We start from the raw sequence: 27,071 nt of genomic DNA on the forward strand, positions 1-27,071 counted from the left end.
ACAAACTGCATTTTCATTTTGTGTGTGTAAAACGTTAACAAAAGGAGAAGGATAAAGGATTTGGTTGTTTTATGTTGGAAATGTAAAGTGAAATGTATTTGTGCTTCCTGTTCAGTTTCCCGCCTCCTGCTCATCAGGACCTGCCGAGGGCCGTGAGGCAGCAACCAGCCGCTGGCTTCACCTCAGAGAAGGAGACATTAAAATGGGCTATCTGAAACAAATTGATGTCGAAAACTTCAAGTCATGGCGAGGGAAGCAAGTCATCGGTCCCTTCATGCGATTTAATTGTATAATTGGCACAAATGGGTCAGGTAAGTGAAGTTTTGACTTAGCTAGCCGCTAACGCTCCCAGACAACCAGCGTTACCAGACAGACCTCTGCTAGCTTGTACTCTTTTGTTAATACCTCTGTCTGCTATGTTAATTATGTGAAAATGACCGATTAAAGCCCCGAAAACAATACAAAACTTATTTTTAAAAGCAGTTAATGTAAATTCTTGCTTAATCCTACAAATTAATTTCAGGTTGTAGATACTGAGGTTAGTCTCTAATTGATTGTTTTAAGGGAGTTAATACAAACTAGTTAAGGTTTTAATGCTGTTTTAAACCCACCGTCAGATTTGCTGAACCTTAATTTTACCTCTGACAACAATAGAGCAGCTTTGACAAGTCTAGATATAAAGGTTTTTGATCTAGACCTGGCGCAGTGTGGGGGGAAATTGCCCTTTTTGTGTGGCCACAAATATAATCAATGTTTTGCAGATCTGAGAGTATGTTTTAATCAGTCTTTACGCCCTCTGAGACGATCTAGTCCAGATATGACAAGTTAGGTATGGTGGTTTTTGAGATAGTCCTGGTCTGCATTAGCAAACCTCACTATGTGAAAAGTAATTGATTTATTCAGATGAGCGAAATATATTAAACATGTGAAATCAAACCAGGCAAGTCCAATGTGATGGACGCCCTGAGCTTCGCCATGGGGGAGCGGCCTGCCGCCCTGAGGGTGAAGCACCTCAGGGACCTGGTTCACGGAGCCCACGTCGGGCAGCCTGTATCCGACACCGCCCGCGTCGCCATTAGACTCTGCGACGATGAAGACCAGGAGACCGTCTTCTGTCGGACTATCACCGGTGAGTTACATTTTCTGAGTTGAAATCTGTTTGCATCACATTAGACTCTACAGTGGGTTTGTCAACAATTCACCCTAATGCATTTTTCAAGGAGGATGTATCCAGCTAAAGTTAAAGGGTTTTCAGAAATCAGGTTGTATAGAACAGGACAGGTGAAGCTACAATGTCTCCAAGGACAATATAAACCCTAAACTCCTTCTGAGAGTAAGAGCAAGTGGACTACATGTAAAATCCAGGATGGATATAATCAGTGGTGGAAGAAGTGTTCATACTCAGAAATGTTACTTATTCAATAACTCAGTGTAAAGATTACAACTGACACAATCTGTTGAACTATTATTATCATTGACTAATCATTTCAGTAATTTTTCAATCAAAAATACAGAAGCATTGATAAATATTCTCAGACTCTTGCTTCTCAGATGAGAGGATTTCCTGCTTTTCTTTGTCTTTTATCATGGTAAATATTTTTGGGTACTTGGTACATTAAGTCAAACAAAACATGACATTTGAAGATGAGAGCTTTGGGTCTGAGAAGTTTTGATGGTCAGTTTTTGGTTGTTTTTGGTTGTTTTGGTTGTATTGCAAGAAACCATCTTGCAATACGACCAAAGTTCTGTATTGGCTATGATATTGAAGGCTGATTCCCATCTCTCCTCAGAATGAATGCATCGGTCAGTTTTTGGTCAAATCTGTCTTAACTGCCATAGTTTGTATTTTTCAGGCGACTCATCTGAGTATCGCATCAGTGGCATACATGTTACTTTGGCCAAATATGTGGAGAAGCTTGAGAAGATTGGCATTGTGACCAAAGCTCGAAACTGTCTGGTGTTCCAGGTAAAATGTTTGAGGGACTGCACTGAAATGTGTATCAGTATTTCTGTATTTGTAAATACCGGACTTGTCTTGACATTAGTTGAGTTAAACATGAAAGTACTCTGAAATGGCGTGTACAATGTTTACTGATGTTGGATATAAAGATCAGCTCTATTTAAAATTTTGTTCAATTTTTATTTTAAGTTCTCCTATTTATAAGAAGCCTGCAGACATTAGGTTTTTCTCAACAACGATAACTCCTCCTGTGGGCACACATGAGTGGAGGCTGCTGTCTAAACAGATAATGAAGGAAAATATAATGAAACATAGTTGTAATGAGTGAAAATATGTCTTATGTATATTTTAAGTTATATTAGAAGTTATACTTGCTGACAGTTAAACACATGTCCATATATCTGCTGATAACTACATTATAGTGTTGTCAATTATTTATAAAATTTCTGTTTACTGCTAACAAATGCAAAATAGGGGGACTTAGGTGTTGCCATTATTTGTGTGAAAATGTTCATGGTGTTGATACCTCTGTAACATAACAAAACAAAGAAAAAACTCCATACTTGATATTCGTAATAAAACACCATACGTCTCCATGTGGCAAAGAAAACAAGACCTACAGCAGTTTGAAAAATACACATGACATTTTTTCTATTCAGCACATAATGATAGACATGATGTTATTTGATGTCAACATTGAACATAACATAAACTGTGTGTAGAAACAGGGACAGTAAGTAATAGCATAATAAAGCCTTACAAGATAAGTCTGTTAATCATTATGCTCCTCACCAGGGGGCAGTAGAGTCCATAGCTTTGAAGGATCCAAAGGAGAGGACCAAGATCTTCGAGCTCATCAGTCAGTCGGGAGAGTGTACTGCAGAGTACGAGAAGAAGAAAGACGCCTTGCTTAAAGCCAAAGAGGACACACAGTTTCATTTCAACAAGAAGAAATCTGCCACTGTTGAGAGGAAGCACGTGTCCCAGGAAAAATTAGAGGTAAGGTCACACGAAAGAAGAATGTATTGTTTCTCTTAGGCCAGAGGGTCATACACACACTTGTCTGATTCAGTATTATCAATAAGACCACAATTCCTGATGTATCCATGCCTTAGCTGTAATCAGAGGTCAGAGCAACAGAGGTTGATTTTTTAGAGGTGGTGATCACTACTAAATCACCAGCCACACCCCTCCTCATCTGATCACAGCCATTGATGATACAAGTTCTGCCAGTTGACAAGAATTTCAAACTAACAGAAAATTAATCACCAGCTGTTTGTGATTATAGTTTAATAATTTCTGTCATTTTTTAAGCAAAAATGTCAAACTTTCTGTAGTTCCCAGACTCATTGTGATGATTAGCAATCTGAAGACTTCATCTCAGGTTCTTAGAAACTGCGAGGTGACATTTTTGTACATTTTTGATATTTTAAAACTTTGAATGATGAATCAATTAATTTAGAAAATAGAATTAAACTGATGATGAAAATAATTCTAACAAGCAGCACTATGTTGAATTTGATAAAAATGTAATAATTTCATCTGATGCCTGTATTTCTCAGGATAGTGCTGGTGGTAACAGCTATAATATTCAGTCGTAGTAAATAGTAAATACTCAGTCCTTCATCAGTTTGGGAAAAAAATATTCTTGCCATATAAATTTAACATCATGCTGTGCCACAGATTTTCATAGAAATCGTAGCTTACCCAATCACCTGATAATTTGAATGCTCTACCTCTAATTGGGCTCCATACTGACCTGCAAACTGGGATGTGGCCAATACAGTCTCTGTTGATGTAGATGGAGGAGAGAGCAGCAGGTATAAGGTCATTTTGTCCTAAATTACTGATGTACATGCGCTCACAATAGCATCATGGACTGTTTAGCATCAGCTGAGCTGTATTCTAGAGGTATATGTTTCTCTTGAGCATTATTGACTGCCCCCTCCCACCTCTCTCTTTGTCCAGGCTCAGAGGTACCAGGCACTGGTGGACGATCTTCACGAAAAGCGGCTGCAGCTTAGCCTGGCTGAGCTCTACCATAATGAGAAGGGCATCAATGCTCTCAGCATCAATCTCAGGGAGAAACAGCAGGCTGCAGCTGCAAAGAAGAGTAAAATGTCGAACTCGGAGCAAACGGTCAAAACCCACAAGAAGGAACATGGACGTCTCATTAGAGAGCAGCAGCACATTGAGAAGGAGATCCGGTGTGTTTGTGTGTGTGGGAGAGTTTCATTAGAGGGGTTTTGAATGTTTTGAGTTTATTTTAGGGGCAGTTTTCTGTAAAAATGTGCTTTATTTTCACATTTCTCTGTGTGTTAATATTTAACAGGCAGATCTCTGATGATAGCATCTGCAATCAAACTGACATTAAATACAAATTCAGGAGTGGTCTGACTAGAATTGACTAGCCTCCTCTGACTCTGTCACCCAGTGCCCAGGAGCACATCCTGTCTCAGTCCAGGTCCCAGTACATCAGAGCAAAGGTAAACACCTCTCATCACATGAAGAAGGCTGAGAAAGTCCGTGATGCCCTCAAGAAGAATCAGAAGCTGCTGGCCATTAAAAAGAAGGAACTGGCAGAGGGTCGGCAGGAGATCGCTGAACTGGAGAGGACCTGGAGGAACTACGAGAAGCAGGTCCAGCAGCAGGCAACCACCCGTGGGAGAGACATTGAGCTGGAGGCGGATCAGGTAAGTGTGTGTCAAATACCTTGAACCAAGTTAGTCTGATCCATAACCATGGTAACAAGGGTTAAGACCTGACTTAGGAAAAAAGCCATTACAGATGAATAGTTCCTCAATCAGTGTTCCTATCCTAACTTAAGTTAATTTGCTCCTGTAATACCAAACTGGGTAAAATATTATACTCTACTTATCTTAACTTGACTTAAGATAGGAAGTTTCTGTAACATGTCCTCTGGGCTGTTTTTGTTTTGTGCAGCATGCGTCATACACAAAGTTTATTCATGTGTATGAAAGGAAAACATTTCCAATAGAACTGTACAACGATATTTTATTTGATCACTGTTGATGCTATTTTTTTGTTCCATGCATTTTCACATAGGCTGAAAATCCAGGTTTAAATAAAAGTCAGTTTTTTCATTTTTCCTTGATTTATTTTTGCTTTTGTTGGTATTTAAAATCAGGTGGCTTAGACAAGCACCAAGCTTGAAACCACCAGGGACAAAGAAGCAAAAAATTTTATTGTCATAACATCCTTATCATGTTTTTGCATGCATTTCTGCTACAGTTAGAGCGATACAAAGAGCTGAAGGAGCTGGCCCAAAAGCAGGGGGCTGTCCTCAGCCAGCAGGCAGAGAAACTGCACTGGGAGGTGAAAGCAGACTATGAAAAGTTGGCTTTCGACCAGCGCAGAAAGAAGGAAGTGGAGGTACTGTTGGAGACACATTTCTGCTGACACAACACATCTTTTCAAGTTTATTAATATTCACAGACTGCACAGCTGGTTAAAAAAGTACCATGTTTCACACCACTGACTCTGTGATAAATACATTCTTGTATACCACACTTGAAACATCATCTGCTGTAGGTTGGCATCAGGAACATCCAGACTCAGCTGGAAGATATGACACGTAGAGCAGAGAAGCTAGAGGAGTACACCAAGACCTGCAAGTATGTTGTATACAGCTAATCACCACATGCCCTTTACAATGTAATGTAGCTAGTAAAATACCTGACATTCTCTCCCCGACTCCCTGACTGTCGAGGAGATTTAAACCCATGGTGACAAATCAAGTACTTTGACAGGATGTAATATCACAAAAGGAACCTGAAATGGCAACCCTTTATATCTCAGGTCATCCCTCGAGGAGTACTGTCTGCAGGAGGAGCGCCTGAGTGCAGAGCTGCAGCGGGCGCGCAAGCGCAGTGAGGAGGTGAACCAGGAGCTGGGTCAGGTACTACAGGAGCTTGGAAACGCTCGCCTGGACAACCAGGAGAGCACACGCCTCCTGCAGCGCAAAGAGCTGCTAGAAAGGCTCCAAAGACTCTACCCTGACACTGTGGTAAGAGACAGTGGGGCATGATGAGTCGAAATATCATTCAACTCAAAATTTAGTTTTCTGAAAGCTGCCAATAAATCCCTACAAATAAAAAAACCCTTTGGTCATCCACCTTTCAAAACTTTTCCAATGTTTAGTCCTTTGTTTGGCTTAATATACTGATAGTGGTTAACTTAACAAAGGCTAGTTGTTAAGTTGTGTTAAATGATGCAGCCAGACTTAATGCTGTTCATTAAGTCTGGCTGCATCGTTTAAGAGAAGTGTCCTGTTTTTAGAAAGATGAAGTTTGGGCGCCAACCAAATGTTTTTCAATATCATGCATCAGATTCTTCATTTAATCTGAGGACATTATTCTGAACCAGTTTTTTATATTTCCTCTTCCAGTATGGTCGACTGTCTGACTTGTGCAGTCCCATCCATAGGAAGTATCAGCTGGCAGTCACCAAGGTGTTTGGCCGCTTCATCAATGCTATTGTGGTGGCCACGGAAAAAGTGGCCCGTGACTGTATCTATTACATTAAGGAGGAGCGAGCTGAACCTGAAACCTTCCTGCCCATCGACTACTTGGAAGTGAGTTGAAACTGTTGCCAAAGCGAGTCCAAACGTTTTTGTGTTATTGAAAATGGAAAAACAGACTTTGCAGAATTTGTTTGTTTCTTTGGTAGTCAGAAAAGTACACATAAACACAGTACCTAACGGCAGTAATAACTATCACTGCTGTGTGCCCAGGTGAGTCCTCTGAATGAGCGACTGCGGCAGGTGCCTGGTGCCAAGATGGTGGTGGATGTTGTACAGGTTAATGCTGCCACAGGTGCCACCCAGCTGAGAAAAGTGGTTCAGTTTGTCTGTGGAAACGCCCTGGTGTGTGAGACAATCAAAGAAGCTCGGAGTGTGGCCTTTGACAGGCAGGAGCGTCTCAAGGTAAGCTTGACCCTCAGTCATGGACTTTTATTTGGCTCAATCACACTGTTTTTTAGTGTCTGTTTATCCATCTCTATTAATTATACCTGATAAATACACTGAAATACACACTGAACAACATCTCACAACATCTTACAGAAGTGATTACTACAATTTGAAAGTGTAGTAAAGTTGCATACAGCTACTTTAAAAGTTTTTTTTCATTCAGGGAAAGTAAAACTCCCACTGACTTACAGGTTAAAATCCAAACTGTTAGTAAAAGGGAACACTACAGGCCAAACAGGCCTTTCTGATATTACTTACTAACATGTGGGCCTTTTCTGGCAGCAGATATTGTAATCAGAAGTGTTTTCTGTAGACTGTAGCGTTGGATGGGACGCTGTTTGCAAAGTCAGGTGTGATCTCTGGAGGCTCCAGTGATCTGCGGACTAAAGCTCGCTGCTGGGATGAGAAGGACATGACACGGCTGAGGGAACGCAAGGACCAGCTGACAGCTGAGCTGCGTGTGAGTCAACATGTTACCTAAGCAGTAACTAATTGTTTTTGTTGATTTCCTGTCCTGTGTACAGATAGAAGAGTTTCTTCCCAATAAACAGTCCTGCTATGTTTTTTATGACAGGATCTGATGAGGCTGAAGCGGAAGGAGTCAGACCTGAAACAGATCATTGCTCAGGCTCAGGGTGCTCAGACCCGACTCAAATACTCCAAAGCTGAGCTGGAAAACATTCGGAAAAAAAACTTCCTTAAATGCCAAGTGGTATGATCAAAGTCATTGTAAAAAAAAAAAAAATAAAGAAAACTAATAAATAAAAGATAAGAGCTTATTTAAATGACTTTACACATACTGTGTGATTAGTGCAATATGTCACTTTTACTATTAATGTCATTAATACAAATATAATAACAAGCAAATCACTAGTACAGGGATGTATCATGATAAAAATGGAGCAGATGCAGACTTACAGTACTTATTGTGTCTTTTTCTGTGTGGTTGTGGTTTTCAGGAGATTTCTCGTATGGAGAGTGAACTAGCAAACCTGGATTCTCAGATCCAGATGCAGCAGGAAAGTTTGGATGCCAAGGATGCAGAGATGAGGAAGATCAGAGAGCAGATCGACCAGGTACTTCTGTCTGCAGAGCTTTCACAACATGTTTACCAATGTTGACTTGAACTCCAATTTATGTTCACGACAATTTCTCAGGCTTTAGATTTTTTGTATTAATATTAAGATAAAAAATGAAATAAATTAATTAAATAAAACCTGATAATTATATAATGCCAGAACCACAGGGACACAGTATATGTACAAATAGGGCATTTATTCAGATGCTGTGTCTCATTGAATCCAAAAATAAAGTGGGATTATTTTCAGCTGTTTAATAAGAGTATTTCACTGGCCTCCTGCTCTTGTGGCTGGTGGACAACCTTAACCACCAAATCCTTTACCAGTGCTGGTCTTGTTGGTTGGCTGGTTATTACGTATGTACTTAACAGTGTAGATGATCTGTGTATTCAGATGGAGGACTTGGTGTTTTCTGACTTTTGTGCTGAGATTGGTGTGGACAGCATCCGAGAGTATGAACAGGAGCATTTGAAACAGCAGACAGAGCTCGACAAGAAACGGTACGACAACCACACACCAGTATTTTCTGTGTCACGTGCTAAACTTAGCTTACAATAGCTTTCATGTATTATGATTTTACGTGAGGATGTTTGCATGATTTTACAAATACCAGTTATTTGTATTTGTGTTTGGTATGGAAAAGAAAATGTTTTATTGGCCCTTCTAATCAATTACAGTAAGACTTTAGTCACCGACTGTGTGTAATACAGTAAAATTTGTTTTAAGTGTTCTTTTGCTGTTTCAATTTCTATGAGAATCTTCTTTTTTTTTTTATTATTATTATCATTATTATTATTTTTTATACTTTTTATGCTTTTATTATAGCTTAGTGGAGACTGACAGGAAAGGGGGTAGAGAGAGGGGAATGACATGCAGGAAAGAGTCAGACCGGTCAGGAGTCGAACCGGTGACTGCCCTGCTAAGAGCCTCTTGCGCTCAACATGGTACACATCCTAACCACTCGACAACCGGGCCGCCCCGAGAATCTTCATTTTATTATGATTTAGTGTAATTCTATATGATTTTCTCTAATACAGTCACAGCAATCCTACATTTCAGTTTTGCCCGTGTCTGACTGCTCATGCATTCATACTGACTTGCACTGTACAGTTACAGTGTTTGTCCAGTGTGTTTGCAAGTTCTCATGTACTTTGCAGCATAAAGACCTTGATGCATCATACATCTCTCCCTTCAGCCTGGAGTTTGAGAGTCAGTGTGCTCGCCTGAATGCACAGCTTGAGTATGAACAAGACCAACTGGAGCAGCAGAAAAAGAAGATCCACAAAATGGAGGAGACCATCAACGAGGAGGAGAAAACCACAGCAGAGCAGGGAAAGGTGTTAGTGTTGATGTGTAGCAGCTTACTTGTTTTAGACTTGCTCTGGTAATGTGGCAGTGGGTAACACTATGTGGAATGACAGCTTCAGTTTTCAAGGACTGTGACGAAACTGATTACCTTCCTCCCCCTGGAATATTAATCCCTTTCAAAACAATAATGAAGGGTTCAGTAGACATTTGGGATGTTGCAGGATACCCTGAGGCTGAGTTCAAACTTTTGGCTGTTGCATGTTTCTAATCCCCTGCAGGATGAGGAGAAGCTGCTGGTGGCGGTGGAGGAAGGTCAGAACAAACTGCTGGAGCTGACGAACCAGCTGCTCTCTAAGAAGAGCCTAGTAGCTGCTGCCAAGGCTGAGCTGGACCAGAAAACCCAGAGCCTTAGAGAGATCAACAAGTAAGACTGCAAACTAGCACTGTTACTGTGCTGCTACGACTACTGTTACTAGTAATACTGCAACTGCTGATTTTACAGAGGTTTTCCCTCTGTCAGATTCTAGAAAAAGTTGTGTCCAAGCAGCAACCCGATGCCAGCAATAAAGTGCCGAAAACTGCAGTTCCTCAAATGGCTCCAAAAGCGAGTCAATCCCCATAGACTCCCATGTTAAAATATGCAACTTTACAGCAGAAATAAACATGTTTACAGCCTGGTACAAAAAACAAATGTGGTCTCTATAGCTAATTCCCCCCTTCATGACTTCAGTTTATGCATATTGAGGGCGTGGTCAACGGGAACGCACCAAAGTCTCAGCTCCACGCCTCTTTGCCTATTTTTGGATTAGCCAGGAGTTAGGCTGAGTCAGGCACTGCCAAGATGGCAACGAAGGAGCAGGTCACTCTGAGCTTCAGCTGAGGGCTCTTCAAGAAACCTAGGGGTAATGTGACAGAGGCCACACCCATCATTATATACTGTCTGTGGTTGTGTCAAAAAAAAAACTGTGGTTGCACATTCAGTATATTGTATACTTTTACATGTGAATGTCACTTAATTCATGGAAGGTGATTCGAACTACAGGTGATGTTAATTTGTGCAAACCTTTTTTGATTATGTCAATGGATAAAATCTATAACCAAAAGATAAAATCACAATATTGGAATCTGTTATTGCTTCTAAGTTGATTGACAGGTCAATGATTATGGAGAATAACACTGGAGAACTACTTAATATAGGATATGAATGTTTTCTGATGAATTGAAAGTTTGTTTTCATCAGTAATATTTATGAAAACACGACTTTAAAGGAATCACATTTTCAATTATGATGACTTATGACATTTTGATAAAACTACAATACAATACACAATATTAGAGTCGGGCATAACTCAGGCTGCTACTGGTGAAGAGTGGGAGGATATTACTGTTTTTTCCTGCTGGTTCCAATGGTTCTGCTTTTTCAAACATCCCCTTATCTCTGATATCCAGTCACAAATAAGGAAATTACACGAGGTAATTACCAAATTTTGTGAGACCACTTTTTTTCTGTCTCTCAGAGAGTTGGTGAAGCTTCAGCGGGAGGTGATGACTGCAGAGACAGCTTTGGAGAGGAAATGCTTGGCCAAACACAACTTACTGCTGGCCTGCAAAATCCAGGGTCTGCCCATCACTCTGCTGTCAGGGAGTCTGGATGAAATCAGTGAGGTGCAGGTAGGGGGAGGACGTCTGTTTTGACAACTGATGGCTCTTGTGATTCATCAGAGTGATCATTCCAACTCCAGCACTGTGCAGTTTTGGAAATATACTGAATATTAATATGATTCTCATATTTTGAATTTAATAACAGATGCTATGGGAACCCTCACATTAGAGTAATGAAGACTGAGACACTTTACTGAGTTTTCATAAACAGAAAAAGTAATGAGGACTTTTTGTACCAGTGTCACCTGATCACTGATTGTTGTGGTTCGTACAGCTGGACACAGAATCTGAGAGCACGTCGGCCACCATGGACATCTACGAGAGAGAGGCACAGCTAGTCATTGATTACTCTGAACTGGATGCAGAGCTCAAGGTGAGACATTAAGATTCATCATTATCCTAATTTTAGTTCTTCTACCAGCATGTACCAACAATATTTCTGCAACACTTGCATGTACTGAACATTTATCTATACACAGGGTATCTGCAGGGTTTTAAAAAGCATTAAAAGGTAGTAAATCAAATTAGCAAAAATGAAGGCCATTAAAAGGTATTGAAATGTATCAAACGCCATTTTACGAGGTATTAAATTTTAGATTGTTGTCCATTTGTGTTTAAAAGTGTATCTGCTAAAGTTCGCGTAAATTTATTTAAGTGTGGGATTAGGCTCATTCATTCTAGTTAGGCGATGTCTATGATACTGACGTCATATTCAATGGTCGTTGGATGTCTCAAACATTTTGCGCGTGGAACTGGATACTGGCTGGCTTGTCAAACTCTATCCTATCTTCAACACTCGGACAACCAAGCATATCGTCATCATGGGAAAATTCCAATTCTCCGACAGCTGGCTAGAGGACATGCCGTTTAAAGGCTGGCTCAGGCCTGTAGTAGAGAATAACCAGCAGGCTCACTGATATCAATATCACCTGGATGGGGGTTAACGCTCTCTGGTCGCATATACAGTGCACTAGTCATAAAAATGGAATGCGCGGACGCGGAGAGCAGTTATCTATCTCGACTTTCTGTGCTGCTGCCACCGTTACACCTCCGCAAACCGGTACCGCCGTCCAAACCAACGTTACGGCTACATCAACGGCAGATCTCTAGGTGACCAGGGGGGCCTAATACTATGTGCGGAAGTTCTGTGGTGTCTGGACACTGCTGTTAAGCACCACTCGTTGAACTGTAATGAAGGAATTGGAGAGCTGTTTAAAGCAATGTTTCCTGACTCTGACATCGCCAAGTCATTCACGTGTGGTAAAGACAAAACTGGGTACATCATCAGATTTGGATTAGCTCCGTTCTTCAAAAAACAGCTTGTTGATAGCATCAACAAGGCTGGGCCATTCGTGATTATGTTTGATGAGGGCCTCAATCAGTCGTCTAAGAAAAAGCAGCTGGATATCCATGTTCGATATTAGGAGGATAGCTGTGTCTAATGCAGATACTTTGGATCGCAGTTCTTGGGATATGGAAGGGCCGATGACTTGTTGCATCACATCAAGGTAAGTTTATATTCTTCTTATTGCTATACATATAGGCCTACATAGGGACATTGTGTGGTTACACATTTGAGTAGTTTTCATTAATTTATAATGATTTTATTGATTTGCTGTTGATTTGTTGTAACAGTACAATATTGGCAAATTGATTGTATTCAAAAGTATTGAAATCGACCACCAAGGTTTGCAGTTACTACAGAAAGTTGGGGTACCTGCATGTAGCTAATGTGGGGTCAATAGCTCCAATGTACAAAGTAAACCAGGTTCCAGCATCATGTTTGTTTAATAATCTTACAGTTATACATATGTAACATTTGGCTGATGTTTTGCTTTGAACACCACTAAATAATTTTATATCTAAAATACTAATTATCTGAAATGGTATGAAATGCAATTGTATATACAACAATGAGTGGCATTTTTGGGCTAAAATTGAAGCCTATCTTTTCTGAAAGTTGAAACCAATTTTACTGTGTCTGAATGTTAAATGCACTTTATTTCAAGAAAAAGCTGTTGTTATTTTTAACAAACTTTCTTCTGTGTCAATTCTCAGGAATATGTTGCACAACCGAATATGAGGCAGCTTCTGTCAGTTGGTATGGATGGCCCAAGTGTGAATTAGAAGTTTTTGGATCTTCTCCAGAAGGAGCATGGAGAGCTCTACGGAGGTGCTCAGGTGGTCACTGTAGGAAGCTGTGGACTTCACACCCTCCACTAGGGTTGTCACGATGCCAGAATTTCAGTAGTCGATACCAATACCTGTGATTTTCCACGATTCTCGATACTAATTCGATACCATGATTTAAAAAAAAAACAGAACCCATGTACTTTTAAATTCACTAATTTATTGAAAACTGCTTTAAACTGTCAAGTATTTAATACCACTATAAAAACAAGTAATACTGTGCTTTATGGTAATAAATAACAACAATATTCAACTATTTACATTCAAAAAAGAACAGCAGTGGCATGGAGCCTTCAAGTATATAAAACAAACAATATTCTTCTTCTTATAAATATGCAAATAAATAACAAAACAACAGTGGTGTGGAGCCTGATCTCTTCGCTTCTCTGGAATCACACTGGTACTGTAAAGGGAAAAAAAAGACGCAGACCGTATCGTTACATTACGTGAAACATAAACATGAGGGAGCGACAGAGCGAGAGAGTAGAAGCCTGCGCGGCTGCGCCCCAGCTGACTCTCATGCTGAAATGACGGAGCGTAGGCATATTCGGGTTAACGTATTTATAACGTAACGTGACACAACAGTGATAGTAAAAGGGTTTACAGCCCCCATCAGTTCTGCCAAGAATGGCCATTTTGTGGCCATAGATGGGTTGAAAACGTTCTGGTGGCAGAGAGAGCAGTTGAGGTTTGGCCAATGCTTCAGACATATGTGGATGCTGCAGAGAAAAAGAAGGTCCCAAGCCCCTGCATGGCCTCATATGACACCATTGTGGCAGCACAAGGGGATCCTTTCATTTTCGCGAAACTTCGGTTCTTTCTGGCAATTGCAAGGACCTTCAACCCCTTCTTGACAAAGTTCCAAAACGATGTGCCAGTGTTGCCCTTCTTGGCCAAAGATTTGACTGAGCTGCTGATGGTAATAATCAGTGTAAAGATTTTGGTTAATTTGATTGATTTGATTAATCTGTATTTATCTGTATGAATGGCTTGGTTACTAACTACTTGTCTTGTCATTTTAAGAGTTTACTGAGGCGGTTTGTGCAGTGGGAGCTCCTACAGGACCTCAGCCCCTGCAGCTGACCAAAATAGAAGTATCCGATGAGAAGAAGTGGAGCTCCCCTAGGAGTGTAGACATAGGCGTGGGTGCTGAATCTGCCATCAAGGTAATTTTGATGTGGGTTATTTTGTTTTCAGAGATGCATGTGTGTGCTGTGCTGCCTACACAACGATCCAGCAAGTATGTTATAAAATTGACCTTTTGTCATTTAGTACTACTACTACTACTACTACTACTACTAATGATAATAATAATAATAAAACTAGATTAGATTAAAGAACATTAGATTAAATATTAGATTAAAAAAGTAAAACATACCCTTCCAAAGCATTTGCAGTGAATATTCCTTTATGTTCCTCATTTGTTAGGAGTTGGATCCCACAAACATGTACAGAGATCCTGAGTGGTGCATCACACAAATGGAGAGTATAGTGCAAACATTCCTCCAGAGCAAGCAGTTGGCAGGTGGCATTCAAGCTGGTAAGAAAATATTGTATAGGAAAAGTAGAAGTGGATAGGTTATTCACATTGATTAAGGCCATGTGTTAGATGTCTCACTGGCAAGGTGGTTTTCTGCATTCTCATCTTAACATTGAGGAAGTGTCAATGCTTTTCTCAAAGTAAATTATTAAGTTCTGAAAAAAATCTGTTATACACTCCTAGCTCTCCATGTAGATGCTGTGATGTGATGTTGTGATATATGTATTTTGTCAAATGGATGATTAAGCACTTGACTGGAATTTATTTAAATGACATGAATAATTACTATCTTCATTTCCTTGTCAATGTTGTAGGTGATGTGATCATTCAACAGTTCACATCCTTACTGTCTGTTGAGGGCAGAGATGGATACTTCCGCTCCTTTCTCTTCTGAAGCAGCGTGTGGATGTGTTTCTGCACTCAACTCTCGGCACTTCCTACCCTGACCTGCTAAGGTTCTGCCAGAGCCTTTTACTCCTGTCCCATGGACAAGCCACCTTGGAAAGAGGCTTCTCAGTAAACAAGGAGGTGGAAACATGTAACCTCCTAGACAAATCTCTCGAGGCACTGAGGTTGATTTGTGAGGTCAGTGGCTGTGGTGGTGTTCTCAAGGTGCCTCTAACCAAGGAGCTCCTGGCATCTGTGGCCTCTGCAAGGTCCCAGTACAGGCTATACCTTGAGCAAGAACGGAAAAAAAGGGAGAATGCCGCACAGGGGCTAAAGAGAAAGGCAGCTGAAGATGAGCTGGAGGAGCTCAGAAAGCAACGCAAAGTCCTGAGCGATGTCTGTACCATCCTTGAAAATGATGCCAACAAGTTGGCCGAGAAGGCAGAGGGGAAGGCTGGAAGAAAAAAAAGAGGAACTAGTGCAAATCGACAAAGTCCATTCACTGGTTCTGATGACATCACCAGTTCACGTAGTGAATGCCAGTTGTGTTTTTTTTTTTTTTTTTGGGGCTTTTTATGCCTATATTATAGCTTAGTGGAGACTGACGGGAAAGGGGGTAGAGAGAGGGGAATGACATGCAGGAAAGAGTCGGACCGGTCGGGAGTCAAACTGGTGACTGCCCTGCTAAGAGCGTCTTGCGCTCAACATTATATGCGCCCTAACCACTCGACTACCAGGCTGCCCCGTGAATGCCAGTTTGTTGGAACTTTTGTCCTTTTATTGAACATTTTATATGATCTGTTATTTTTTATTCAAGAAGTTAATTAAATGCAAGATGTATTCAAAATCACTGAATCTCTAAATCTATTCTGTTGAGCCATGTTCCCTATTTAAATTCTGTTGTATTGTATTGTGTAAAAGTTAGAAAGGTTGCCAATTAAAACAGTTGCAACTCAATTTCGTGCTGGTTTTAAAAATTATTGAGAAAGTATTAAAAAAGGTATTAAAAGGTATTACATTTAGTTTCAGGATTTCTGTATATACCCTGATACAGAGTCTGGAGGCAGAGGAGGAGGTGGAGGCGTACCTAGAGAAGCTGAAGGAGTCACTGTCCTCCACAGAGGGAGTGCTGCATCGCACCACTGTCCCCAATCTAAAAGCTCTGGAAAAGATGAGGGAGGTGAAGGACAAGTTACAAGGAGTGACAGAAGGTATTTCATTTTCTACCAAGTGTTTAATTTCGAAATGAAACGCTCATTGAATACAACTATTATAATTGCTGCAAAAAATGTTTGCCAATCAAAACCACTTCATTGATCTATATAAGGTTTTATTCCCACATGGTGTTTCTACCTGTTGTTTAGTGTTGTAATAAGACTGAGTGTTAGTATGATAACCAAAGTACTGGACTGGTGATTGAGCCTTGTTTCCTCCCCCTCACTCAGCCTTTGATGCCAGCACCAAATTAGCCAGGAAGTGCAGACAGGAGTTCGAGCAAGTCAAAGCCCAGCGCTTCCACCTCTTCAGCCAGTGCTTTGAGCATGTGTCTGTTGTAATTGATCAGATCTATAAAAGAATTTGCAGGAACAGCAGCGCTCAGGTGAAGCAACAAAATCTCAATCACAGAAACACACACAGGTTTCTCTGCTTTTATTGTATTTATCTGCATTTCTCCTCCTTCCCCCACAGACATGTTTGTAAAAAGTTCTGTTAACGTAAGATTTACTTGGCTATACTTGACTGACTTCAACATTTTTGGCCTAATAACCAAACAGTCAGTTCTTTGTACACTTCATACTGAACATTGAGCAGGCTTTGAGTTCAGCTAAGCATAAACTGTGTAAATGATACATAATTTTCATTAACACTGGGCCATGGACAGATGATGTATGTATAGGGTACCTGCAGGTATTGGTAAGGCTTAAAAAGCCTTGATTTCAGTGACCTCAAAAAGTATTTAATTACATTTAATTATATTTTCTAGCTTGTGGCACTAACATTACTTTTAACATGTTTCTATATGTTGTTTCAGCAAAATCTGGCTTGAAAATCCACATTACTATTGTTCCAAACCTCTGACCTTATGTAAAGACCTTAAATAAATTATTTTAATTTAATCCGTCCATCCATCCATCCATCTGTTTGCTGCTGTTTATACTTGTCTTGGCTGTGTTTAATGATTAATTATTGATTTTATTAGGAACTATTTTACATACTACTTGGAAGTACAGACAAAGTGTTATATAATTGCACGTACTTTGTAAGCAATTCCAGATTTCATCATCCCCACTGGTTTTCATTCATATTTTTCATACTTTGGCCATTATGACTATAAAACTGTTATTAAATTTCATTCTATGTAAGTCTTAAAATTTCATGTAGTAAACCCTGCAGGAACTCTCTGTTGGAAACAAGAACAAGATGCCTTTAATGACAAGTTCCTATAAAAGAAATTGAAATAGACTGTGTGTGTGCTCCAGGCCATACTGAGTGCAGATAATCCAGATGAGCCGTACCTCGGAGGCATCAACTACAACTGTGTGGCACCAGGGAAACGCTTCATGTCCATGGACAATCTGTCTGGTGGAGAAAAGGCCATCGCTGCTCTGGCCCTGCTGTTCGCCATCCACAGGTAATCCCTGAGGCTCAATAAAACCCTACAACAGACTAGAATACATTAGATTACAATATAGCACATTGTACATAAACTAGGATAAAGGAATCACATAAAAATGACATGTCTATAATACTACTAGATAATGGGTAAAACAAACATAAAAACTCATCTTTAATGATAAATTAATGTGTTACCATCCTGTTTCCCAAAATAGTTAAACAAATTCAACGTTTACTTGAAATAAATTGTCGGCAGGACAGCTGGAGAATTATCCCCAGCAGAAGTTCAAAACTAAAGGAATTGCTGCACAGCTGTTGACACACCATGAAATATCTTTCAGAAACTTTAATTTCTTCTTGGGGAGAAAAATAACAGTTGTCTCGGGGTACTTAGCTTGTGATGAACATGAGTTTTTAAACTGATAAATGGACTAATAAGTAAAGGCTTTGTAATTTGGAGAGCCTTTTGATCTTCTTCTCTTTCACATCATCAACTTTATGTAAAAGACTCTCCTCTAAAGAGAGACTTGACAATGCCATTGAGTCCCATCCATTGCTGATGCTTTATTTACTTTTGTAGTGAAACAATTGTTCTTTGTCAAATTAAAGAATTTATTTTTATTTTTATTTTTTTACCTCTATTGATTGATAGTCTTCTGAAGCACTCGACCCACATTATCTAATACTGCATCAGTTATCTATCATCAATTGACATTTGACCAGTGTTATTGGTTAAGTGTGTCTGTTCTGTTTGGTACACTGGTATTTGTGTCGTTTCTCTCAGCTTCCGACCTGCTCCTTTCTTCGTCTTGGATGAAGTGGATGCAGCCTTGGACAACACTAACATCAGCAAGGTAAAAGCAGCTAAAAGCAGGCAGCCGTAGAGCATGTCATCCACTAACAGAACATTGGTGGTTCAATCCTCCAGCCCACACTTTGAAATGTGATACTAAACCCCAAATTGCCCCTGATGCGCCGGTATATAGGTCTGTGTGTTAGCAATCTTAGCAAGATAGCAAGCGCTGTGTGAATGTGACTTGTAGTATAAAGCACTTTAAGTGGTAGATATGGCTAGAAAAGCACTAGAGACCAAAACAGAGCAGTAAATGTTGGACTGGAATTACCCAGCATGACTTCAGTGATCGTGTTGTTCTGGAACAGCTGGATTTATAAATAAAGAACTAGCAAGTTTGCCACCATTTTAGGTTTAAGTAGTTTATCAGTCAAAAATGTCAATATACTTTGATTCCACGCTTTCCAATTTCTAGATTCACAGTTTTTTCTCTGTTTTATATCATTGTGAACTGAATATCTTTGGGTTGTGGCCTGCTGATAGGACGAAAAAAGGACATTTTAAGGTGTCAACTCAAGTTGTGAGGGAATTTTTCCCCTTCTCGTCAGGTATTTTATATACTAAAAGATACAGTGAAAAAAAAATCACATCCATACGTGCTATTAATGGGTATAGTTTTACTTGTATCAGGGCAGTTGGTGCTCTTTGGTTGTCTGGCAACAAAGTTTGTGATTGAGATATGAAATCAATTTCACTTTGCTCACAGGGGAAATTGTGTTGGACATTAAAGTTACAGCAGTAATTACATAAAACATGTATAAACAGTATAATATGATTCATGTAATTGTTAAGATGTTTTATTAAGTTTTGTTTGTTCATCCGTGCAATATTATCCTATTGTCATATGTTCATGGATTGTATTTGTACCTATCTTGTGTGGGTGTATCCAGGTGACCCATTTCATCAGGGAGGAGTCCAGAGAGAACATGCAGATCATTGTCATCTCCCTGAAGGAGGAGTTTTTCTCCAAGGCAGACGCTTTGCTGGGAGTCTACTCAGATGTAAGAAATGTTTATGACATGTTGGAAGTTAGAGAGGAACTCTTAATGTCTCTATTACATGTCAATGCAGTCACTACCGGTACATTGTTTGCTTCTTCCTCACAGTTTGATGAACGTATGTTCAGCCGCATTCTAACCCTGGACCTGCGACCCTACCCCCTGGTTGAAGAAGACAATGGGAAACAGACTGACAAGGAGGACAGAGGAGGAAAAAGATAGGATTCATGAAGTCAGGAGTTACCTACATGAGTCCCTCATTTGTATTTCTCTTGCCTTTATTTTCATTGGCCATATCAGTTCTCAATGTTTTTTGACTAAATGTAAGGCAAAGTTGTTACCACCAAGTAATGACCTCTATGTTCCATTTTAGGCTGTTTGCAGTATTGGTTTTGGTAAAATGATTTTTGTAATTCATTGAAGGCGTCCTGGGGTAATCATTTAAACCTCACGGTATTTAGCATTTGATTGAATTCCTGGATTGGATTGGATTAAAAGGGAACATTGGGAATGTTATACAAAGGTTAAATGTTAGATATTACTCACTTGTTTTAGTACTGGTTTCTGGACTTGTATTGTGTTTAAAAGTTATGCTTTTCAGTGTGACTTGTGTCCTCATTAAATCTACAGAATTGAAGACTGGGCTTTTTTGATGTACGTATGATTTTCTGGACATATCAGTTGGCCATGTGTCTTACATTTTGTGTCTCATGGTCGTTTTGTGTTTCTGTTGTCTTTAATAGTTTTTTTGCTTTCATTCTGTCCGTCTTGGTCATTGTATGTCTCTTTGTGGTCGTTTTGCATCTCTTTGTGGTAATTGTGCATGTCTTTGTGTTTTTGCGTTATGTCATTTTGTATCTCTAGTCTTTAAAACTTTCATTGCTGTCACACTGTGTTTTCATTTTGTGTTCCATTGTTTTGTTTTGTTTTTTTTATAAATCTCTTTGGGATAGTTTTACTTGTCTGCAGTCTTTTAACTGAGCTTTGTGACTTTGAAGCAATGAATATGACTAGTCAATTCATACAGAGGCTCTGGACCAGGGGCCCTGTGGGTTTAACCAGTAATCCATCCATGGGTCCGGGTCACAATTATTAATTATATCACTAGGAATTAATTTTATAAACAGTTGGGAAGTACTAACAAAAACTTGATAGAACGTTCAATAGATGAATATACTTAAACGCTTTCAAGCCGCTATTGAAGGGTCTTGAAAAGTGTTTAATTTGGTGAGCGCAGCAGAAACCCTGTGGAGGTGTTGTTTGTGAGACTTCGGCAGCAGCAGCAGGGGGCGGCCATGTTTTGGGCTGGAGTCTATGGTTGGAAACAAACAAAGGGCAGACCCCGTGACCAATATTTACGGAAGTGTTACTCGGTCGTGAGTTGAAGTCAGTCACTTCTGTTGTGTCACATAACGTTAATATAAGATTGATGAACAGCTTAAATCAGGCGGGTGTCAGTCACCGCCGGGATTACAACTAATTTATGTTAAACGTCTGGTTGCCTGGTAACGCTGTTAGCTAGTTAACTGCAGCTGGAACGGTTGGTACCTAACCGTTAGCTGACATAGCTAGCAGAGAAATCGTTGAGCAGCCAACAAGCCTGACTTGCAGTTCCTCTTCTGCTGTCATGCTGGCCTCGTTGTCAGTCTGAGTGTGTTTGGAGGTCCAGTGAAGTCTCTGCAGGCGGTCTTCCATCAACGTATTCGGGGTTATTTCGCTTCAATTCCTGGAAACGTTTTCGAAAGCTAACCGCTAGCTTGCTATCCAAACGTTAGCACCATGGGAGCCGAACAGAGCGGAGAAGCGGAGCACAAACACTCCGATTACAGCTCATCAGGTAAGACTGTTTTCAGCAACATTTATCGCATCATATTCAGCAGTTTTCATCGGTTTCTGTATTAGCAAGCCAAGGCTTATTGGCTTGCTATAAATACAGTGATAACCCACTATTGCATTGTCACTGGCATTGATTGAAAGTAAGGTAAAAGTAAACTACTGCAGCACTGAGTATTCCCATTTTATCCTATTTTTATTCTATTAGTGATAGATCCCTGCCACTCTCTATATATAATAAAAAAATATACTCCTCTAACACGTTAATGCATCAGTAAAAGTAATACAGACATTTACTCTGAACTGGGCCGATTTTCATAAATAATGTTTTTGATACCTTCTGTGTGTATTTCAAATAATATTTATGTATTGGGCAACCACTAACAATTATTTTATTATTGATCAATCTATATGTTCTTTTCTTCATTAATCAGTTAGTCCATTGGTCAATTAAATGTGAGAAAATTGAAAAATGTCATAATTTCCCAAATGTTTTTTTCTGATAAATGGTACCACACTCAGTATACTAAGTTAACTGTCATAGAAGAGACCAGAAACCAGAAAATATTCACATTTGAGAAGCCAGAGAAGTTTGACATGTTTTCTTTAAATTACCAACATCAAACATTTATGAAAATAGTTGCGTTTTTCTGTCAGTCAACAAATTGATTAATTGACCAATTATTGCAGCCATACTTAAATAGTTTTACTAAAATCATATTTTGGATAGAGTATCTTTACTTTCTGCCATTACTTCTATTACCTAAGGAAAGGATATGAGTACATGGTTTATCATTTCATCATAGTGTAATTTGTGCCTGGAAATAATAACAGGAATGTTGTTGTTGCAGTGGTGCCGTCTCCAGCAAAGCACAAGGCAAAGATGGATGATATTGTGGTTGTGGCCCAGGGGACCCAGTCTATGCGGAATATTCACAATGACCCAGATGTCATAAAGCTTCAAGAAATACCCACCTTTCAGCCCCTTTTGAAAGGTACTATTTAAGTTTTCCAGTTGTTGACAATGATTTTAGTGTCATCTTTCAGACAGTTTGTCAGGTACATCTATCCAAAACTAATGCAATCTAATACAATTTACAGTTACAATACAGTTATAATGTTCAATTTTTATGGTCATTTTGGAGACAGGAGTCTGTTGTTTCAACCAAAACTGTGTAATTTCACCTTTATGAAAGCAGAATGTATTGCAGAATGTGTGCTCACCCACAGCAGAAATCCCATATTCTCTGGGAGATACTGTATGCTGATGAGATAAAATATGTGCATTTTACCACCAACACTGATTTAGTTCACTGTGTGAATTGACATTTCGGGTTTCGCGCAAAACTTTTATAGGTGCTAGATTTAAAAAAAACTGAAAGAAGAAGTCAGACAAATAGACAGAAGAGCTGCACACTGCACTGATAGCTTCAAAAATTAATTACATTTCATAAAGCAATGTTTGGTTCTCTCTGGTAAGTCTTGATAGTGTCTGACAAAGATTTACTCTGAGATAAATTATTAATAAATTAATGAGGAGCTATGAGCATGGTGTGCAGAGCTTTTGTCTGAGTTCTGCCATTCCAGTTTTCACATGAAGATGCTGACAGTTTCATCTTATTTTCAACCAGTCCCCACCGGTCCTTTATCAAATTCTGTGTAGTGAAGCTAATTGTCACTGCAACTCATTAGCACTGTGTTAGAAGGTGGATAATGAGCCAAGTTTCCTGTGTTGGCAGACTCCTGAAATAGCAGGAAGGGTGGTTCTGTCAGATCCTGTGCTAATTATAATAATTGCCAAGTGTTATGTTCTTGTTAAGTGTTACTCTGTTCCGACATGTCCATGTAAGTCTTTTGCACTTCGCTCTACACAGGAGTGCTGAGTGGCCAGACATCGCCCAGCAGTGTGTGTCTGGAGAGGCTAGATGCTGCTCAGGTTCTGCAGCTCTGCATCCGGTACCAAGACCATCTACACCAGTGTGCTGAGGCAGTGGCCTTCGACCAGAATGCCCTGGTCAAGAGGATCAAGGAGGTAAGAATACCATAGTACAGCACAGGACATCTAGTGTACAGGGTGTCTTACTGTTTGGTCCCAAAGCAACAGTGGTAACAATTTAGTTCCTGATGTAATGGACAGGATTAATGGCAAGTGTGTCACAACAAGAGAAGTAATTTAAAGACACCACAGTGAAAACTGTAGTGAACCCTTTTGACTATACACTACATGTGTGTATGTTTGTGTGTGTGTGTGTGTGTGTGTGTGTGTGTGTGTGTGTGTGTGTGTGTGTGTGTGTGTGTGTGTGTGTGTTTGTGTATATCTGATCAAAAAGTTCAAAAAAGGTTTCTGTGTGTGTGTGTGTTTAATTGGTTAATTAAAAAATATTGACAAAACAATTCACACAGTATAAATCATCTGGACTAAAATATGATTACATGCTAAAATAATTTCATGTTTGTAATTATTTAATAACGATACCTGCATTTGGTAAAGGCTTTGATAAAACTTTACATATTTATAAGACACTTGGTGTTTTCTCATTTCAATCAATTACATACATTACATACAATTACATACAAAATACATAAACTTGTATTTTCCATGTTGTAAGTTCAGAGTGTCATCAAAAGTCAAAGACTATCTCTCTCCTGTCTGTTTCTTTCCAGATGGATTTGTCAGTGGAAACCTTGTTCAGCATAATGCAGGAACGCCAGAAACGCTATGCAAAGTACGCCGAGCAGATCCAGAAGGTCAACGAGATGTCCATGATCCTGAGACGCATCCAGATGGGAATCGATCAGACGGTACCGCTGATGGAACGCCTGAACAACATGCTGCCTGAAAGTGAGCGCCTGGAGCCCTTCAGCATGAGGCCTGATGGGGATTCTGCCACAAAGTAACCTCCTGAAAACCAACACAGCTGCTTCCCACCATAGTCTCCATCCAGTCATCTGTCCTGAAGGAAGTGCAGGTCTGTCCAGCTGTAGGGATAAGTCTTTACATGAGTGGCAAAGGTCTTAATGCATGAAAGTTTTTTGTTTTTCATAGAAGAGGAAGAGCTCAGGTATAAATGTGTGAGACTGTTCTAGTCAGCTCCCAAGGCCATGATCAGTTATTTTTATTATTTCAGATAATACAGGACATTTTGCTGAACACATCTGCTCTTAAAAAGCAACACCCTACTTATTATAACACTTCTAAACCACAAACACACATTCACACCTGAGTTTCACCACACCCCGCTGCTACTGGCCGCTGAGCAGCTCTACTGGAGCAGGTGCAAACTAACAAAGTGCTTTGTTCAAGTGCACGCCAACTTTACAAGCAGAGGCCCTGGAGATTATTATTTATCCCTTCCCTGCAGGGAATTAAACTGGCAAGTCTTCAGGCACAGACTTTTTTTTTTTTTTTTGCTAATCGAAAGGTAGGGGTGGAACAAACATATGAAAGTGACAGAATAAACTGCATATGCCCCGAAAACTTGTCCTGCAGATGTATTGAAGGTTTTCCAGACTCAAATATGTGTGTGAGCATCACAAGAGTATTTCAAAATGTTTCGTGGTGCCCTCAAGACTTACATACTTCTGTCAAAACATCAGAGCCGCTTGAAAACTTGGTGGATTGATTTTGGATCGTGCAGTTCACATTACAAATATTTTTTGTTTGTGGTCCTGATATTCATCTCACTCCCATGCCATATGCTTCGTTCACTGTTTGAAGATCCCTTCCAAGAACTGAAGAATTTTCTGAACTCATGTTGGGATTTTGTGACGAAGAGACTCACGGAGAGTACGAAGAAGGATTATTGCCGTTCAATTTCACACAGAGCATGGATGTGCTCTACATTGGAAGTAAAATGAGAAACCGCTTCTTGGACAGTAGTCTCAATATTTCCATGAACTTGTGAACTTCAGCTTTGTCTGGGTGAAGTTGACTTTAATTTATTTAGATACCTTTGCTTCAGCAGTTGCGTTGAGCCTTTTCATGTGCAAAAAAGTGAAGAAAGGTTAAAAAACATACACCCTGATGCTTCAGTTCAGTACAGAAAATGGATACAGAGGTGAACACAACATTTTATGAAATTACCCCACATCTACGCATTTAGATCATTGTACCAAATTTCAGCATTAACTTTGTATATTTGTTGGCTTTTCCCAGTAATAGCCAAACATCACACATACCAAAGATTCACAAGTCCTCAAGCTTTTGAATTATAAATGGCACTTTAGAAACAGTCATATTTTGGAGGACAGCTATCAAATTAACTTCAACTCTGTTGAATATGTGTTTGTGTATCACACATCATGCTCTTTAAGCTTAAAAAGGACCCAAACTTAAAAATACCAACATATTTCTCTCTCACCTCTACTGGCCTCTGTCCATGCAGATAGGTTTGGTTTTATTGACCCAGGTGTAGAAATGTCTTCTGCTGCCACCACATTACAATGGATGTAACTGGGATTTTATTGTGGTTCTCACAGCATTAACAAAACGCATTAAAAAAATTTAACTGCAACATCTTTTCAGAAAAAGAAACGTCCCTGTAATTTATAATCCACAAAACACACCGTTAATATACATAGAGTATGTATAAAAGTAACCAGGACATTGTTTCAAAGACACTTTACTGAATTATTGAATATAATTTTGTACCACAAACAAAATTTAATTTACTTACATTGTATTTGGTAAAAGCAGAAATCTCAGAGGCAGATGTCTTAGAAAATAAAATCAAAGCTGCTTTACTTAAATAAAAAAATGTTTGAAAAAAACAAAAATTGGTTTTTTTTTTCCAACCCTTAAACTACCTAATCACTGGTCAGTTTGCATTGTGGCAATGAAAAAACTAGACACTGAAACTGGTGTTGTTGCAGAAGTATTTCAGTATGGGCTTGTATAAGTCCACTAGGTGGCGCCAGAGGTAACTCAACACAGTCTGTGGCCTCTTGACTCATATTTAAAGGTTAAAAATAAAAAAAACAGCAGTGTCAATGAATAGATGGGAACTTGAGTGTCTGTTGTTTATGAGGAATCAAACCTGTTACTGTAAAAAAATTAAACTGTCCAATCACCTGTTTTCTTTTCCATTAGTTCTGCTAGTGCTTCAGAAAGCCCTGTCTCATCAGAGCGTGTAACTGTATTCACATCCACCCACTTCTATCACTGAAGAGATTGCATTATCACAGTGGTTAGCAAATTTCAAAGATTTGTCTTCCCTGGTAACCCCCAAACCTAACCAGCTCAAAGAGACAATATCACACTGGTTGCAAAATTGGACAGTGATGGGTATCTCTGTGCAAAAACAAGCCGAGAGCTGTCCATAAAGCTGAAAGTCTGGTTACTTTCAGTGCACAATCTGATTCTTTTTTTTTTTTTCTTTTAATTTGACCTGTCTCCCATCATCCCAGACCATGTTGAGAGCGTAGATCTATCAGCATTTCTTTGAGCTCTGTTTACAGTGACAAATCTTTGCTTTGCTTTGGAGTTGCTGAAATTAGTCAGTTAATTGAATAGCTGATGGAAAGGAAATGAATCAGCAACTATTTAGATATTCAGTTAATAATTGTAATAATATTCAGTGCAAAAATGCCAAATATTTGCTGGTTCCAACTTCTCACATATCATAATTGGCTGCTTTTTTTTCCTCACGTGTGGTA

The 27,071-nt window shown here is 39.5% G+C and overlaps 2 protein-coding genes and 1 long non-coding RNA gene across 5 annotated transcripts; all 3 read left to right on the forward strand.

Annotated features, from left to right (window-relative positions):
• Positions 1-99: 99 nt before the first annotated feature.
• Positions 100-20,220, forward strand: smc1b (structural maintenance of chromosomes 1B). 3 transcript variants are annotated; one of them, XM_071490963.1, is made up of 25 exons: positions 101-311; positions 941-1,129; positions 1,854-1,966; positions 2,756-2,959; positions 3,929-4,167; positions 4,395-4,653; positions 5,213-5,353; positions 5,513-5,595; positions 5,780-5,879; positions 6,369-6,554; positions 6,714-6,905; positions 7,264-7,410; positions 7,525-7,662; positions 7,910-8,026; positions 8,423-8,529; positions 9,225-9,366; positions 9,616-9,761; positions 10,855-11,008; positions 11,274-11,372; positions 16,171-16,327; positions 16,562-16,716; positions 17,597-17,748; positions 18,517-18,586; positions 19,476-19,586; positions 19,692-20,220. In XM_071490963.1, the coding sequence occupies exons 1-25, from the start codon at positions 203-205 to the stop codon at positions 19,803-19,805; spliced, it is 3,624 nt and encodes a 1,207-aa protein (XP_071347064.1). In that variant the 5' UTR covers positions 101-202; the 3' UTR covers positions 19,806-20,220. The 3 variants fall into 3 exon arrangements, with proteins under 3 accessions (XP_071347073.1, XP_071347064.1, XP_071347055.1); XM_071490954.1 differs by having other exon boundaries at positions 116-311; positions 5,780-5,987; XM_071490972.1 differs by lacking the exons at positions 16,171-16,327; positions 16,562-16,716 and having other exon boundaries at positions 100-311; positions 5,780-5,987.
• LOC139628879 (uncharacterized) lies at positions 11,381-16,159 on the forward strand. The gene is made up of 3 exons (XR_011692872.1): positions 11,381-14,355; positions 14,618-14,729; positions 15,044-16,159. It is a non-coding gene; the product is annotated as an uncharacterized lncRNA (long non-coding RNA).
• Positions 20,221-20,364: 144 nt separating the features above from the next.
• On the forward strand, positions 20,365-26,490 carry borcs5 (BLOC-1 related complex subunit 5). Its single transcript, XM_071491004.1, has 4 exons — positions 20,365-21,420; positions 22,268-22,411; positions 23,291-23,448; positions 24,081-26,490. The coding sequence occupies exons 1-4, from the start codon at positions 21,363-21,365 to the stop codon at positions 24,312-24,314; spliced, it is 594 nt and encodes a 197-aa protein (XP_071347105.1). The 5' UTR covers positions 20,365-21,362; the 3' UTR covers positions 24,315-26,490.
• The last annotated feature ends 581 nt before the right edge of the window (positions 26,491-27,071 follow it).

The sequence above is a fragment of the Trachinotus anak genome, unplaced genomic scaffold (genome assembly GCF_046630095.1).
Source record: "Trachinotus anak isolate AG129_WGS33_773 ecotype Australia unplaced genomic scaffold, CSIRO_AGI_Tana_v1 ptg000002l, whole genome shotgun sequence".
Classification (NCBI taxonomy): domain Eukaryota; kingdom Metazoa; phylum Chordata; class Actinopteri; order Carangiformes; family Carangidae; genus Trachinotus; species Trachinotus anak.

What these genes read in the sequence shown, in the direction of transcription:
- smc1b (XM_071490954.1), top strand. Translation starts at nt 203, where the DNA reads ATGGGCTATCTGAAACAAATTGATGTCGAAAACTTCAAGTCATGGCGA. An exon ending in GCAGAAAGAAGGAAGTGGAG is followed by an intron (nt 5,354 to 5,512) that starts GTACTGTTGGAG and finishes CATCTGCTGTAG; the next exon opens with GTTGGCATCAGGAACATCCA. An exon ending in CTGCTGTTCGCCATCCACAG is followed by an intron (nt 17,749 to 18,516) that starts GTAATCCCTGAG and finishes CGTTTCTCTCAG; the next exon opens with CTTCCGACCTGCTCCTTTCT.
- borcs5 (XM_071491004.1), top strand. Translation starts at nt 21,363, where the DNA reads ATGGGAGCCGAACAGAGCGGAGAAGCGGAGCACAAACACTCCGATTAC. An exon ending in CTTTCAGCCCCTTTTGAAAG is followed by an intron (nt 22,412 to 23,290) that starts GTACTATTTAAG and finishes CGCTCTACACAG; the next exon opens with GAGTGCTGAGTGGCCAGACA. An exon ending in TGGTCAAGAGGATCAAGGAG is followed by an intron (nt 23,449 to 24,080) that starts GTAAGAATACCA and finishes GTTTCTTTCCAG; the next exon opens with ATGGATTTGTCAGTGGAAAC.